The 14,310-nt window shown below is 45.5% G+C and overlaps 1 protein-coding gene across 1 annotated transcript in view; it reads left to right on the plus strand.

Annotated features, from left to right (window-relative positions):
• The window catches only part of HUNK (hormonally up-regulated Neu-associated kinase), a 38,243-nt gene extending 25,188 nt beyond the window's left edge, over positions 1-13,055 (plus strand). Inside the window, exons 7-10 of the mRNA XM_009328012.1 lie at positions 3,281-3,449; positions 4,395-4,478; positions 9,880-10,060; positions 12,409-13,055. Coding sequence (XP_009326287.1) covers positions 3,281-3,449; positions 4,395-4,478; positions 9,880-10,060; positions 12,409-13,055 — 1,081 coding nt within the window. The remainder of the gene's footprint in view (positions 1-3,280; positions 3,450-4,394; positions 4,479-9,879; positions 10,061-12,408) is intronic.
• The last annotated feature ends 1,255 nt before the right edge of the window (positions 13,056-14,310 follow it).

Raw genomic sequence — 14,310 nt, forward strand, 5'->3', positions numbered from 1 at the left:
TTGAAGATGTCCCTGCCCACGGCAGGGGGGTTGGACTAGATGACCTTTAGAGGTCCCTTCCAACCCAAACTATGCTATGATTCTATGTTTCAGAGCCATGGGTCCAACCCCTGTGGGGCTGAGAGGCACCTGGAGCACCCTGCAAAAGCAGGTGACGAGTGTTGCCTCCACTTGCTCATGCTGAGACCTAGGCACAGGAAATCAGTTTGAGCCCCGAATCTCGAGACAGCCTTTAGGAATTTTTGGAGACCTTTCCCTTTGATGTTGCTGTTGGCTGGCTTATGGGTTGCAGCCCGCACAGCCCTGGCTCCTACCCTTTTCCCTCTGCATTGACAGGCAATGGAGGTACCCTAATTTAGCAGCAGGCATTTCCCTTCCAGACGTAATGTCTTAACTTTCAAGTAGTGCATCATGGAGAATCACCGTAACTATGCCTTTCTTTGACCTGAGGAGAATAACAGGTCTCCTGCTCTCAAAATATGGTTGGATAGATGTTGAGCAGCTTGGATGCCTGGAGGCATCACTAGAGCCATCCACTGAAACGGGGAGGGCAAATGTGAGGCCAGCTGCCTGCAGTCCCCAGACCTACGTGGACAGAATATAAAGATGGCCCCTATGAACAATTGTTTCACAAGGAATAAGAATGAGAACAGGCAGACCCATTATCTCGACGTTACTGCCCCAAATTTAAGGGCAGTTGAGTTAATTTGCGTAGTATGCTGTCCAACAAAAGGAAATCTGAGTTTCCATGATGCATTGGACAGTACTGAAGTATGGTACATATGAACATTGTGTGGTAAAGAAAGGGAAAACAACTGTAAACTGAATGAGTCATTAAGCTAATGAAATCACTGTCATAATGAGTCTAATCAATCTACTAAAAGTGGCATCTGTTAAGTGAATGTAAGTGTAACTGAGCTGTATGGGTAATTTAATTCTTTTGCTGGGTGCGTCTTATCTGCAGAAAAGAGGAAAAAAGAAAGAAAGATGGCTTGAATGTGCTTTCACAATTCTTTTGCATTTGTAGGTACATTTTCAAGCCTCCATTTTTGACTTCTTCACTTGCAGTTGTCAGGCTTTAGTCAGGTTGTGGTGGAAGCGTCCCTTCTAGAGTCTGCTCATTGGTGCAGTTAGGTAGGTGACTTACAGAAGAGGCCGGCCTCTATTAGACAGAATAGCTGTGCAATGCTCTTTATTTATGGAGTGCCCATTAATCATCCCCTCCTAAAGGCAAGCAAATCAAATGGAAGAACAGAAGAAAATGCAGTGCCGAACTATAGTGAGGGCATATATTTGCTAATGCGTGTATGTGTATATGATTATGATAATAATCCTTTCCTATTATAAGCACTTTTAAAGGGAACATCAATGTGGAATGCAATGCTTTGCCATGGAAAAAAATAAGTTACTTTTTTTCTTTCTTTCTCATTGCACTGCTTTTCTCATCATTTGGTCTGAAAACAAGAGAAAAGTAGATACTCCTTCTATCCAAACCCAGGTTTTATGTGAAGCTGTAAAGGATAAAAGCCATACAGATTCATTCTTTCACTTCATTTTTTGGACAGTATTTCTTTAGTTTAATTAGTTTATGCCCCAAGCTTGACCTACCTAAATTTTGTCATACTGGAGCCTTACGGGGAAAATATTCTATAAAGTCTGTTATATTTAAAGACATGACTAGACTCCTTTTGAGCTTGCCTCAGAAAGTACCACTAGAGTCACCTTCAACAGAGTTTCTCCAAGTTTTTGTTAGTGTGCAGATGTGGGTAATATGTGTCAAAATAGTTCTGAAAAATCCGCTACTGAATTTGCAAGGAATTACTTCCTCTCTTAATCATACTTTTTATAACACAAGCAAGAAGCTGTGTTATGTTACTGCAGTGCTCTTCCACCATTTTGTGGGTAACACCCACTGTTCCCAAGACAGGAACATAGTAGGAAAGGGGAGAGCATGGAGATAAGGTGGAAGAACGGCAGAAACTGCATTTTCAGGAGAATATTCTCCCAGGCTTTTTATAAGCTTGCTTTTATTAAAGAAATTCCCCGAAGGCAAGCAAAAATTTCCCAAAATTGCTTGAATTTCTTTTGCTGTCCAGATGCTTTAATGTGCAATGGCCAAGGTAAGTTTTGCTTTTGAACTTAAAAAAAAAACAACCCCAAGCATTCATTAGCTGCAGAACGAATGTTAATAAGCACACCGAATAAAGGCAAAGAGTTATTTGAGATTTTCCAGACGGTGTTTTACATCTTGTCTAAGTTCTCTAGGTCAGACCCAGACTGCTGTCCGGGCATTCCTCGCATCACAGGTGCACAGGACAGGGGGACAGCAGAGCAGGAGTGGGAAAGGTGGAGAATGGTCCTTTTGAAGGGGGAAGGCAGGCTGTAAAAAAAGCCCACAACCTAAGCTCCCTAAGTTGCCTTAGCCAGATATTAGGCTTGATATAAGGAGCAAGGAATATCCTTTAGAAAACAAATGAAACCCAGCGTTTCTTTGGAGACGAATGGGCGTTGACAAGCACACCAGGGAAGCTGTCCAGCGCATTTAGAGGTCTAAATAGGAGCAGAGTTCTTTGGAAAATCTGTTTTGAACTTAGACTGAGAAGATGCTCTGTCGTTTCCACAAGGCTGCTGTACTCCATTTCTCGCCTTGGCTGAGTCTGTTAGAGACTTTACAAGAGAGCACATACATAAACATGTGTTGTACTCGTGCTTTTAACTGACATGAGTATAGCAGTAGTTTTACCAGTTTGAGTGCTGCTGTAATAACCCTCCCGGTACATCCCCTTTCTCTGGAGTGAAATTCTCTAGCTACTTAGTGCATTAACATTCTGCAACAGGTAAGGGGTGAAGCTGAACGCTGTGGTGTTTGATCACAAGAAAAGGGTCATTTCAGAAAGCAAATGTAGCTACCTGAGCTGGATTTTACCTCTTTTCCTTCAAAACCAGCCGGATGATCTTGACGGTCTTTACTGGTCAGATGTAGGGTAACAAACAGCAGTGTCCTGAGCATCACGGTGCCATCTCAGGTCAGGGTAGGACATGAGGTCCTCTGATTTGGTGAGAAGAGTGCTGTTTGTTCAGCTACCACGGCTTCCCGCGGTGCCCACGATTCCTGAATAGTCTGTCCTTGTACCTGCTCACGAGAGAAGAGAGTGAATCACACCCACGTTACTGAGCCTTTCAGGCCTCTTCTTCATGCTCTGCCACATCCCCCGTGGCTGGCAAGGCTCTGTCGCTGGGAGGACGGGGCGAACGGCATGCTCTGCTTCTCTCTGTGCAGGATTCACCTTGAGGACCTCAGCCAAAGCGTGCTGCTCCATATGACCGAGAAGCTCGGCTACAAGAACAGCGACGTCATCAACACTGTGCTCTCAAACAGGGCAAGTCACACGCTTGCCATCTACTTTCTACTTAATAAGAAGCTGGAGCGCTACTTGGCAAGCCTTAGGGTAAGTACTGCTTGATGCCGATTCTTTGGACAAGCGGGTGAGGAGGGTAAGAAAGTGCTTGCTGGCATTTGATCTCAAGGCTTTACCTGAGGTTTGTTTTTTCTAATTTTGTAGCAGTAACCATGAAGGGGAAGTATTCCTCGCGAACTAATAACATTATTTCAGATAAGAATTCCCCAGGTTGCGAAGATAATTGCTGATAGGCTTTACGTCTCACAAGTCCATGTTTTCATAGGAGATCCCCTCTGGCTAGGCAGTTACCCTATAGAAAGCAAACTGTTGCCATGCAGAGCCTTACTTGTGACTTGTGGCATACTGTATCCATATGTTGAGATAATTCTGCCGCTTGAAATATCAATAACACAATGTAATTTGATTCAGGAAATCACGAGGAAGCTTAGCAGCTATTAAGATTTTATTTAGTTTTTAAGTGAAAACTTAGCTGAAAGTTTTACATGAGAAATAACATGGATATAAAGTCTCCTAATCTCCTGCTGACCTTCCTGGCCCCTGAGTATGGCTTGGGGGTCAGAAACCCTGCTGACGGGTTTGCACAGCAGCTTTCTCTAGGGCAGGAGTCTGCTGCCACATGTCACCCTTCCTTGTACATCCGGGGGGAGCTGAGCTCGCTAGCCACGTTTTGCATGGTACTTGCTGAAGTGCTAGGATGAGCGCAGCGCACAAAGACAAGCTGCGCGCTTTCTTCCCTTGGCCTCTCCACATAGCTGCCTGTGGGTCTGGTGAGGAGTCTTGACTAGTTGAGGGTCCGTAGGCTCCTACGTGATGCCATCAATGGTATTTAAAATGTAATGGACCAAATTCACCATCTCTGTAAGTTGATGCACCTCCACTGAATGCCAAGTGTGGATACAGTTCATTAAGCAGTAATTGAATGTTATCTAATTGTCTTACATACTTTACTTTTCTGTGCTTCTCTCTCCACAGAAGTCTGAAGGCCAGGACAATATTTGCCACAAGAACCAACTATACCAGATAGAAAAATACAAGGCAAACAAAGACTCCTATGAGGTAAAGCTCATTAAAGCTTGTTAAGGTACTTTGAAAGCAGACTGAATTTGAGGATCCCTGGTGATTGTGATTAAGGCAATGGGTTTCTGGACCTATGGAGAAAAAAAAGACCTGTGGTCTTGCCTGTGCAGGACAAATAATTCCCTCAATTTCTTTTCAAAGAAACAAATAGCAACCCCCTAGGGTGGAAGTGTAAAGATGACTTTCAGCTTTTATGAAGAAAATAAAAGTTTTAAATGCTCTGTTTAGCAAAATAATACAAACTTCTTCAGGGGGCTCCGTAGTTTCATTCTGGGGTGCAAGTTGCTGGTGTTGTAAGAAGACCATAATTGTGTTGCCTTGAGACTCAAGACCTTGGTGGCGTAGGGCAGAGAGCTGAGTGACAGCCAGGGTGACCCTCCCTAGTCACCTGGTGTCCTGGTGTCCTGGGCCAACCCTGGCTTGACTACCAGAAATGGTGAAACTGATGAGCACAAAACTACTAGCCCAGGTTAGTATTTTTTGCTTCTTAGCAGAAGTGATGCAGAACTAGCCCACTGCATCATGAGGGATTGCCTTTGGCCAGAGAAAAGATTTAACCAGGTTACCTTTTGCTCGCTCGGTCTCCAGTCTTTTTGCCTGCAAATAGAGAAGGTAGTTTGTATTAAAAGAATACGTGTCAGACAATAGGGGTCTTCTCATGGCTGGATTTTTCTTTCCTGGCTGATTCTTTGCCAAGCACTAAAATTACAAGAGTAATACGAGCTGTGCAAGTCTCACCTACCAACACAAAGAGCGGTATTCCCGAAGAGTGTACCTATTTCAAAAGCTACTCCTCAGCACCGGATTGATGATCTAATTGCAGGGGCAGGTTTGTATCATGGCTGGTTTTGCTTATTTTAAAGGCTGCTTGCAAGACAAGCTGAACTGCAAGCCAGATGGAAACATCAGGGCAAAGTACTTATCATTCTTTTCTTACATAAATCAAAACCCACCTTACTTAAAATGTATCAGCAGCAGGTAGACTCAATGAATATAATATTTCAAAATGCTCTTTGACAGCTTACTTCAAGCTGTTGCAGGGCAACCTTCCCCTGGAAACACAGGCAGGTACCTGGAGGTGAATGCTGCAGGTGTTGCATGGTGCGTCCTGATGGTCTCCAGGCCAGCTTCTTCCAGCTGCTGGTGTCACTTCTGTGTGCAGTGACGGAGAGCCACGGGCATGCTCTGCCTGCCATCCAGGCATTAGCTTACAGCTTCTGCGTACCTACCCTGTGCGGGGGAGTCTGCAGCAAGGCCTGCCTGTGCACCCGCGCGTAGCTGAGAGAGAAATGTGTGGTCTGGTTTGGTGGTGGTCCTGAAATCCCGGCGCCCCTAGAAGGGAACTTGTGTTTGACTTCTGTAAGGATAATTGGAAACTGATGGTAGTACCACTGTATGACCCCAGTTTGGTTTGTAGGCATGCTTAGAGATAAAGGCTCCCTCCAAAGCCTCTCCTGCACTCGGAGTTAGTCCCAGTGTAGCTATTTAGAGGATGAGGGGGTGTCATTTCTTTCTTGAAATAGTTACCTTGATGCAATCACAGTGCAGACCCCGTGATAATAATACAGTATATTCTCTTTCTGCATGGGCATAGCCGAGTATAAAGCACGTTTTGTATCGCTTTAGCTGTATTTACACAAGGGGATTGTGTTACCCTTACTGTACCAGGACAGTTAACAGCAGCACAGGTGGGTGAATACAGACCCTGGGATGCCACTGTCGTTTGTAATTATGGCAGACATCCCTCCTCAAATGCCTTCATGTGGATGGGAACACAGCCCTGGTAGTGTCTACCTCATGCCACCGGGATCAGTGGGTGCCACCGGGACTCAGGGGTAGAGAGTTTGTAAGCTCAGGCAGGTTCATGAGCTGCAGATAGAGTCCCCTTATCACCCCCCATTTCCAGAGGGGAACTGGGAGGCAATGGTCCCTAGGCAGACACTGCACGGAGAGCGTAGCTGTGCGTTGCCATGGGAATAGCGGGGAGAGAGCTGGTCAGCTTCAGCTTCAGCAGCTGACCGAATTCCGTGCGCCTCACTCCAGCGATGTGAAATAAGGACTTTGCCTCAGGCAGGGGGCTGCCTGCCAGCAGCACCGCCTGTTGCTGGGGCAGGCAGCAGGGCGTGCGGGCAGCGGTCATGCCCAGCCCCTCTTCTCCATTAGGTTTCCTAACCTGGGGTGGTGGGAGGGTGCTGAGAGCTGCTGTCGGTGCTAAGTAACCAGGCTGTTTGGCAGGCTGATTTCATTTTAGTGCTCAGGGCAGATGGGCAGCACAGGGAGGAGGGAGGGAGGCAGCAGCCTGTCTCTCTCTCTCCATCTCTCTCTTTCTGTTGGAGAGGCCTCAGGTGACGAGCGGTCGTCCCTGCAGCACATCCAGGGGACCAGCGCTGGGGATACTTGCCTCCCGCAGGGTAGCCAGTGGGCTCAGACTCGGGGAATTTGCAATTTTTAAGAACTTGTGTCATTGTCCTATCACTATTTTAGACATGGCCAAGGCAAATACCCTTTATCTTCCTTTCAAATCCGTTGCTGGGACTAAGAGTAGGTTTTCGGGTCGAGGTCAGGACAGGAAATAGCAGAGGATGATGTAATGCCAAGCCTATTCAAGTATAACATACCGGTACAACTCCTGCATTGTGCGACAGCATGCCATTACATGGCTGTGCACGGTACAGTGAAGAGCGAACTTTTATAACTCCCCTGAAGGAAATCTTCCTTTCCTTTTAAAATATAATAGCATGTGGCACCTTGGGAGTTTAGGATTTTGGCCGTTTCCCCTTCAACAACCATCATCTAAGAGAAACAATCTTAGTAAATTTTAAAAATGCTTAAAAGACTAGTTGCAATGTTCATCGAGGGTAAAGTAATTCATTGCTAACACCGGATACGTGAATTTTCTTTTTTGGGGGGGCTTTAATTGTACAGTATGACTGTGTTACTGCTGCTTAGAAAACATTACAGCAGTGTGAAGGCAAAGTCAGGAGCACTTGGCAGGTTAGGAGCTGCGGCTTGGCTCTTGTACCATTAGGCTAAAAATATTGGAGCATTGAAACGTCCTGCATTCTGACAGATGCTGCAGCAACCAACATGCAAATTCCTTCCTCACCTATCCAAAATAGCAGAAAGCCGCTAACAATCTTGATCAGCTCCTTTAGGCTTAATATAGTTACTACTTGGTCTCATCCTCACAAGTACCTTTAAAAAAAGTTACTCGGTAGAGCCCAGTCTCTGCTGAACTTGGCAGCAGAGTTTCAGAGCCTTGAGAGGAAAAATAGTGTGGTGGGCTCAAAATTAACTGTACAGCTCCCACTGACTCTGTTGTCGCTGGGTGTTATTCACACGTGTTATTATTGTTGTTGTTATTACTGTTGTTATTACTTCATCCTTGTCAGTAGTGACTGTGCTCGCCAAGATAGTGCCTTGATCAGATGTCGTGTTGTTCCAAGCACAGCACAGGCAGGGAGGAATAAATGCTCGGTGCCAGAGGTGTTTACAGCCTCTGTAGGCAAGGGGAAAGGCATCAGGTGGACGAAGAGGTATCACGTAAGCGAAGTGATGATGGCTCCATAATGCATTGGTTTGTTTCTGTGGAAGGGTTAGCCAGCTTTAGGTAGCTAAAGGGAAAGAAATTGGAAGGGATAAGGGTAGATGGAGAGAGGGCTGGGCACAGAAAACAGGTGTGCAAAGGGAGACTGAGGTGAAGATGGTGAGGAGCTCAGAGAGGGTTTCTGGTTCTCGCTCTCCCAAGTCACCTAACCACTTGTGTCATAAAACTAAAAAGCCTAGATCATGATTCACTGAAGCTCTTCCTTCCGACTCCGTAAATTCTGAAAATTCAAAGGTTAATGAGCCCAGTGGTGCCCAGACACCGTCTGTGCAGGGGGCTGGACTCTGTCTGAGCTGGGAATCATCAAAACGGGTGCTGTCCGGTTATTTTACTCTTAGGTGTCTTAATATGTTTCCAGAGCTATGTTTAGTGGCCCAAGGGAACCCAAGCTGTCTTCTGCGTCTTTCTTTCCCTCTCTCACATGTATGCACGTTACTTTGCATTTGAGGGTTTCGATAGACTTCATGTCAATGAACTTTCAAAAGAAAATCCCTAAGAGAGCCAGCCCTTTGGCAGTGCATAATTATCAGACAAAATACAGTCCTTGGCACATAATTGGGTGAAGGAACTCTCCTGCATTTTTAAAAAAAGACTTTTAGTTACAGTGACTTTTCAATAAGAAAGAGCGAAACGTGTTGCTTAAATGAGAATTACAACCGCACAAAGAATGTCGCATAAATGCCCCTCTAAAGAAACAACCCCAAAGCAACCAAAACAAAAGCCCCACTTCTTTGAGATTGACATCTAAAACCAGACCACACAGCTTTGTTCCAGAAAGGGGAGAGATTCTTGAAGTCTTTGAGGGGTAGCAAAATATGGGCCACAAATTCGATGCCTGATTTTAGAAGTGAAATAAGACTTTTGGCTCCCCCTGAAATCTGTGGCAGGTAAAGAGTGTTACGTAGCTTGCAGAATCTAGCGATTCATGTTGAAAAAAGATACAATGAATTTTCACTGTAAAACAGTGCTTTGAAAATTGGATTCCTCTTCAGAGTCCCACTCCCAGGTTCTGTTTTTCCTCTGTCATCCCTGGAGATCAAACCTACCTTTATGTTTGCGGTCCCACCTTGAGCTGTCTTCCCCATCACGAAAAGGAGTTAGGGCTCAGTGAAGGGTTGGGTCAGCAATTTTCTCTCCCTCCATGTCGTGTGCAGTTGCAGAGATGCTATAGAACACTACTGGGTCTGGGTGGTTGGGTTTAATACTCAGCTCACGCTCCTTCACAGGTGCAGCCCCAGCATCGCAGGCTAACGCGCGTGTAGCCATCGAAGCCCCACGGCTGCAGAGGGCTGTATTCCTCCGGATCTTGTTCGGACAGAAGAGAAATGACTCACAGAGTTTAAACTTTTTAAAGCTTTGCAGCTCACCTTTTCAAATGTCAGAGGAAGTGCAATGAAGAGAAATCAAAGACCTTCTTTCAGTGTTTAAATGGGGAGGCAAATTTCAGGTATGAAGGAGCACAAACCTGCATCTACTTGCTCCAACGAGGTCTCCTAGGACAAATCGCCTCTGAAGAAAGCTTTCCTTTTCCTTTAGTTTTCCAAAACCAACTTTCACACTGCATGAGCGTCAGAGCAGATGGGAGCCATGAAATCATGTCAAACAGATCACAGGAAAATGAGACATGGAAGATTTAGTTATTTCGAGTAGCCAGGATAAGTTCCTTGTAAATGTATAGTTTTTAATTCGGCTTCGGTAAGTGGTGAGTCTGGGGGGTCATTTAAACTTCCCTTAAGTAAACCAAATTGTTCTTGTTTGTTTTACAACTTAAAGGACAAAAAACTCAAAGAACAAGAAAAGAAAGGGGAGATTCTTCACCGTCAGCTCCCAAAGAAAACTGAGAAAAGTCCAGTTTCATATAGACAGCCTTCTTCCTGTCTTATCTCACAGATACAGAACACCAAGGCTCTGCTGAAGGACCGGAAAGTCACCAAGACTGGAGGTCCAGAGAAAGGTCAGTGGGAGAAATACCGGTGGTGTGTCCCTGTGCGCATGTGCATGCGTGGGCACACACAGCATTGGTGAGAGCGTCTTGTGTGTTGTGTGTTTGTTAGTAAATAGTTGTGGGCTTGTGTTCGCTGTCTGCTCTGGAGGTGGTATGTGAAAGAGGACTGGATAACGTAGTCAAACATTGAACGAAACATCCTGAGGAAACCGTGACAATGTTCAACAGTCATGAATCCTCACTTCTACTTCTCGTTCTATTTGACAGAATTCCCACAGTGTTTTAAAAAAACCTTTCCTTCCCTATTTATACGTACTTACACAAAATCATCTGCACTTCACACTGGCGCTTTGAAAGCATCAACACCCACCCGAGATCACTGACAAACCAAAGCCGGTAGAGACGCTTCTTCCTACCGGTCAATGTGTTTTGCTAAGAGGGGACTAAGGGGTAGCATGGGGAGAAATACCCTGACCCTGAGGAGAGTGCCAGTAACGGTGGCATCCCTGAGAGAAGCAGCGTGCAGCGGCTGATGGTGGAGGAAGGGGAAGCAGGCAGCCGAGAGGAAATGCGGGTGGGACTGCCAACCCCAGCAAATTTCAGGCAGCAAAAGGACGGGGAAAGGAAAAGACGAGACAGCCAGAGGAGAGCAGAGCGTTAATCATGCAGGGTAGGAGGCAGCCTGGAAGGGATGGGTGAGAGCTGCTCGCAAAAGGAAGAAAGGAGTGGAGGAAAAGGGGAGTCAGTGGGGAAAATGGGGTGTCGGTAGTGCACACGTGGATGGGAGACACTGAGGAGCAGGAAGGTGAGTAGCCGGCTGTTAAATGAGGGAACTAAATGAGGGGAGGTCACTATAGAGCAGTGGGGGGAAATATGGCAGTGTAAAACGTTTACTGTGGCGTCAGGGGTTTATTCAGAGTGGTGGCTTATGGTGGTTTCATGCTCTTTCTCGTGACTTGATAATTTATCGTTTGATGCTTTCTACCTGAAAAAAATGTCAAAACGGTGTTCATCTGGCAGCACAGGCGCCTCCGCTGCAAGGTAACAGTAGTCCGGAGAGCTGGTCAGAAATGGGGCATACTTTTTGTGAAGAATGTAAAAAACATGAAAAAATGCTCATTTTGTTCAGATTTGTTGTTCCTTTTGGGAGGGAGGCACAGGGGGAAGTAAACCTAGTTCATTTTTTTCCCTCTCTAGGTTTCTCCCTGCTTTTTTAAACTGAAACCTGAAAATCCTTCAGATCTCAGCTAAAGCATTTCTCTGCTTATGGAAACTGTGTTTTGACACTTCTTAAATGAAGTGGTCAAATAATTTTGACCAGTTTTAGAAAGAAACTAATCAGATTAAACCTGGTCTGCTTTTCCCAGACAACTCTCAATGCGAGTGATTTCATCCCGTACATCCATTCAGGTCTCAACCCCCGCCAAGACCATCCCTTTCAAAAGAAATACATGTAAGGTTTGCGGCTGTGACCTGAGGGCTGGCAGACCTAAATTATTTTACATCCCTTTTAGATGCTTTGAGACCGAGGGAACTCATGGACAGTGATTAACTGCCGGTCCGCTATTCTTTCAGTTAGGGGGAACCTAGCAAAGCAGGCTCCTTGGACAGCTTTCCATAAAGGCAGCAAAACGTGTTTTCTTGCGACTAGCTTGGCATAAGCGAGTGCCAGCATCCTGTAGAAACCGAGCAGATCTTCTCCATGAGCTGTTTTGTTTTATTGGGCCAAATCCTGCAAAGATTGTTCCATTTATATTCGGGCCTTGCTGGCGGAAGATTCTCACTGAAGTCGATGCAGCAAGGCTGTTCCAACTGTAACAGCCTGAATCTGGCCGGTGCAGCTACTCCATATTTACATGTGTGAAACCAAGAACAGATTTTGTTCCAAAATGCAAGGAAAGACATTAGGGATTAACTCACTGTTGTCCCCTGTGTCTCTAGGTATGTCAGTGAATACAGTACGCAGACCCAGTTAAAATCATGCAAAGTTGTGCTAAGAAAAGAGAAATGTGAGATTTCTCAGACGTGGCCTTAGAGAGTATAATTAATACAAACAGCTGAAGACAGCTGTGGTTTTCCGTTTCATGTCCTTGTCTTACTCAGTTTAAGCACTCTTCCTGCCTTTGAGGAAAGTTGCAGATAAATTACCCATGAAACAACAATGTAAGTATCAAATGAGAGTCAGGGAATTAGGTTCTGAGTGTATCCCTAAGACCATTTGGTTTAGCTAGTGCATTTGTCATGCTCTCCTAAAATTTGTTAAAGGTGATGTCGGACGCTGTCTGCCGTTAAGGCAGAGGAGGCAGTGCTATTAAATGCGATCTGCTCTTCTGGTTCCTTTTCTGATTGCTTTGCAGACTCCAGCGGTGGGGTGAGCCCTTTCCACGAACCCCTGGCAACCAAGACGGGCTGCGTCACGTCCAGCTCCCTGGAGTACCTCGAAGTCCAGCAGCCGCCCCCCAGAACCCCTCGGCTCCTCAAGAGACAGGAGTCTCCGCAGCAGGAGCCAGCCCGGATCGGGGGCCGGGTAAAGGACTCTCCTCTCATCCTGAATATTGTGCACTCCTTCGAGCTGGTTGACAGAGAGGACCAAATAGACCAGGTTTCCCCCTCTCATCAGTACAGGATTTTAGGCTCGCCAATGAATTTCCCTTACAAAAGCTCAAGTGAAAGGACACTGTCCCCGCTTTTTCAGCCAGGGAGTACATCCCCCGTCCACCCCACCCAAGTCTCTTTCACATATGAAGAAAAAGCGTATCCGGCAAAGGAAGAAGCAGTGTCCCCTACTCAGCTGGTTTCCAACAACCCCTTGGGCAGCCCTAACTGTGTTAAAAGCAGAGGCAGATTCCCCATGATGGGGATCGGACAGATGCTGCGGAAGAGGAACCAGACGATGCAGTCGGCGAGCGACAAGCCGCTGGAAGCGAGGATGCCTCAGCTGCAGCAGATGAGCCCTACGCAGATTTCCTTCAATGCAGCAGATGCTGTCAGCGGCCAGTGTTAGTCTGACATCCCGGGATTTGCGCTGCTGTTCTCTGGGACCTAACCTTTTTTTACTTTTGACAAGAAGGGAAAGCCACAGGCATGTTACTGCCACTACGTAATACACTACAGTGGTCCAACGTAGAAAATCAGACGTCTGCTTGTAAGGAAGGCGTTGTCCTATATATTAAAGTTGAAAGAAAAGGGCTCTGCTTGTGCTGTTAAGAAATACTAGCATTTGGCATCCGACTGTACACTAAAACATGTCTTGAAAGAGCTACGTGAATATGTATTTTCACTGCTCTCATCTAGTAGTGCAGTAAGGTTGGCTGGAAGAGCAGCAAGCATTAACGGTTTGATTCATCAAGGTAATCTGCGTGGTGCCATGGATGCCGGTCCCATCCAGGATCTGTGGTAAGACTGCCCATGCTCTGTCTGCCTGTGCCACACAGTACGTGGTACTGCTGCAGGCATTGTTCACATGGCTAGACAAATGGAAAAACTCAAGACACTATGATGTCCAACGTCAACTTGCTAACAAGCACTGCCAAGAAGATGAAGTTGGTAAAAGCTTGAATAAAGACATGAGTGATCTAAACGTTCAGAAGAAGTGGGAGTATTGGAAGTCAAAGCAGATTTTACAGTTAATTACATAAAGTAGCTAATAATGGAATAATTTTTTTCCTAAGAAAATGATGATTTAATGATGTCATTTAGAAGAAACATGAGTATTTAAAAACAAGTCTCATCATGTGGAAATTCACCATGCTAGAGGCCTGCTCCTTTCATATGATGGGTCTGCAAGCGGATGCTTCAAACAGTAATCCAGATTGCAACTCGCTGTATTTAAACAATCCAGTCACCCCCGATTTTTGCAGCTGTACTAGTTCCATGGCGTGCCTACGTGCAGGACTGTGTTAGCCCATTACAGCAAAGCAGCACTGGACACACCTGAAGGCTTTTCTGAGAGACTGCAGTGAATTAAAAAGACTAATAAAGGACACATGAACCTGTACCAATGCCGTTTTATACTGCAAGATTGGTGATGCAGTGGTTACCAAAAATTTGGAATTGTTACGAGTGGTGAAGATTAACTTTCTTAAAAGGCACCATGTTCCCCATACCGGTCTTGTTTTTCTAAGTAAATAATACATCTGGGAGGTTGGCAATGTTTTTTTGGTTCTGTTTTTGTCTTCAAACCATTTCCTATAAATTAGAAGGTTTAGCCAAAGACTACTCTTTCCTTTTGTCTCTACCGCGCTTGCGTATGTGTTTGT

This window comes from Pygoscelis adeliae, unplaced genomic scaffold (assembly GCF_000699105.1).
Source record: "Pygoscelis adeliae isolate BGI_AS28 unplaced genomic scaffold, ASM69910v1 Scaffold154, whole genome shotgun sequence".
Taxonomy (NCBI): domain Eukaryota; kingdom Metazoa; phylum Chordata; class Aves; order Sphenisciformes; family Spheniscidae; genus Pygoscelis; species Pygoscelis adeliae.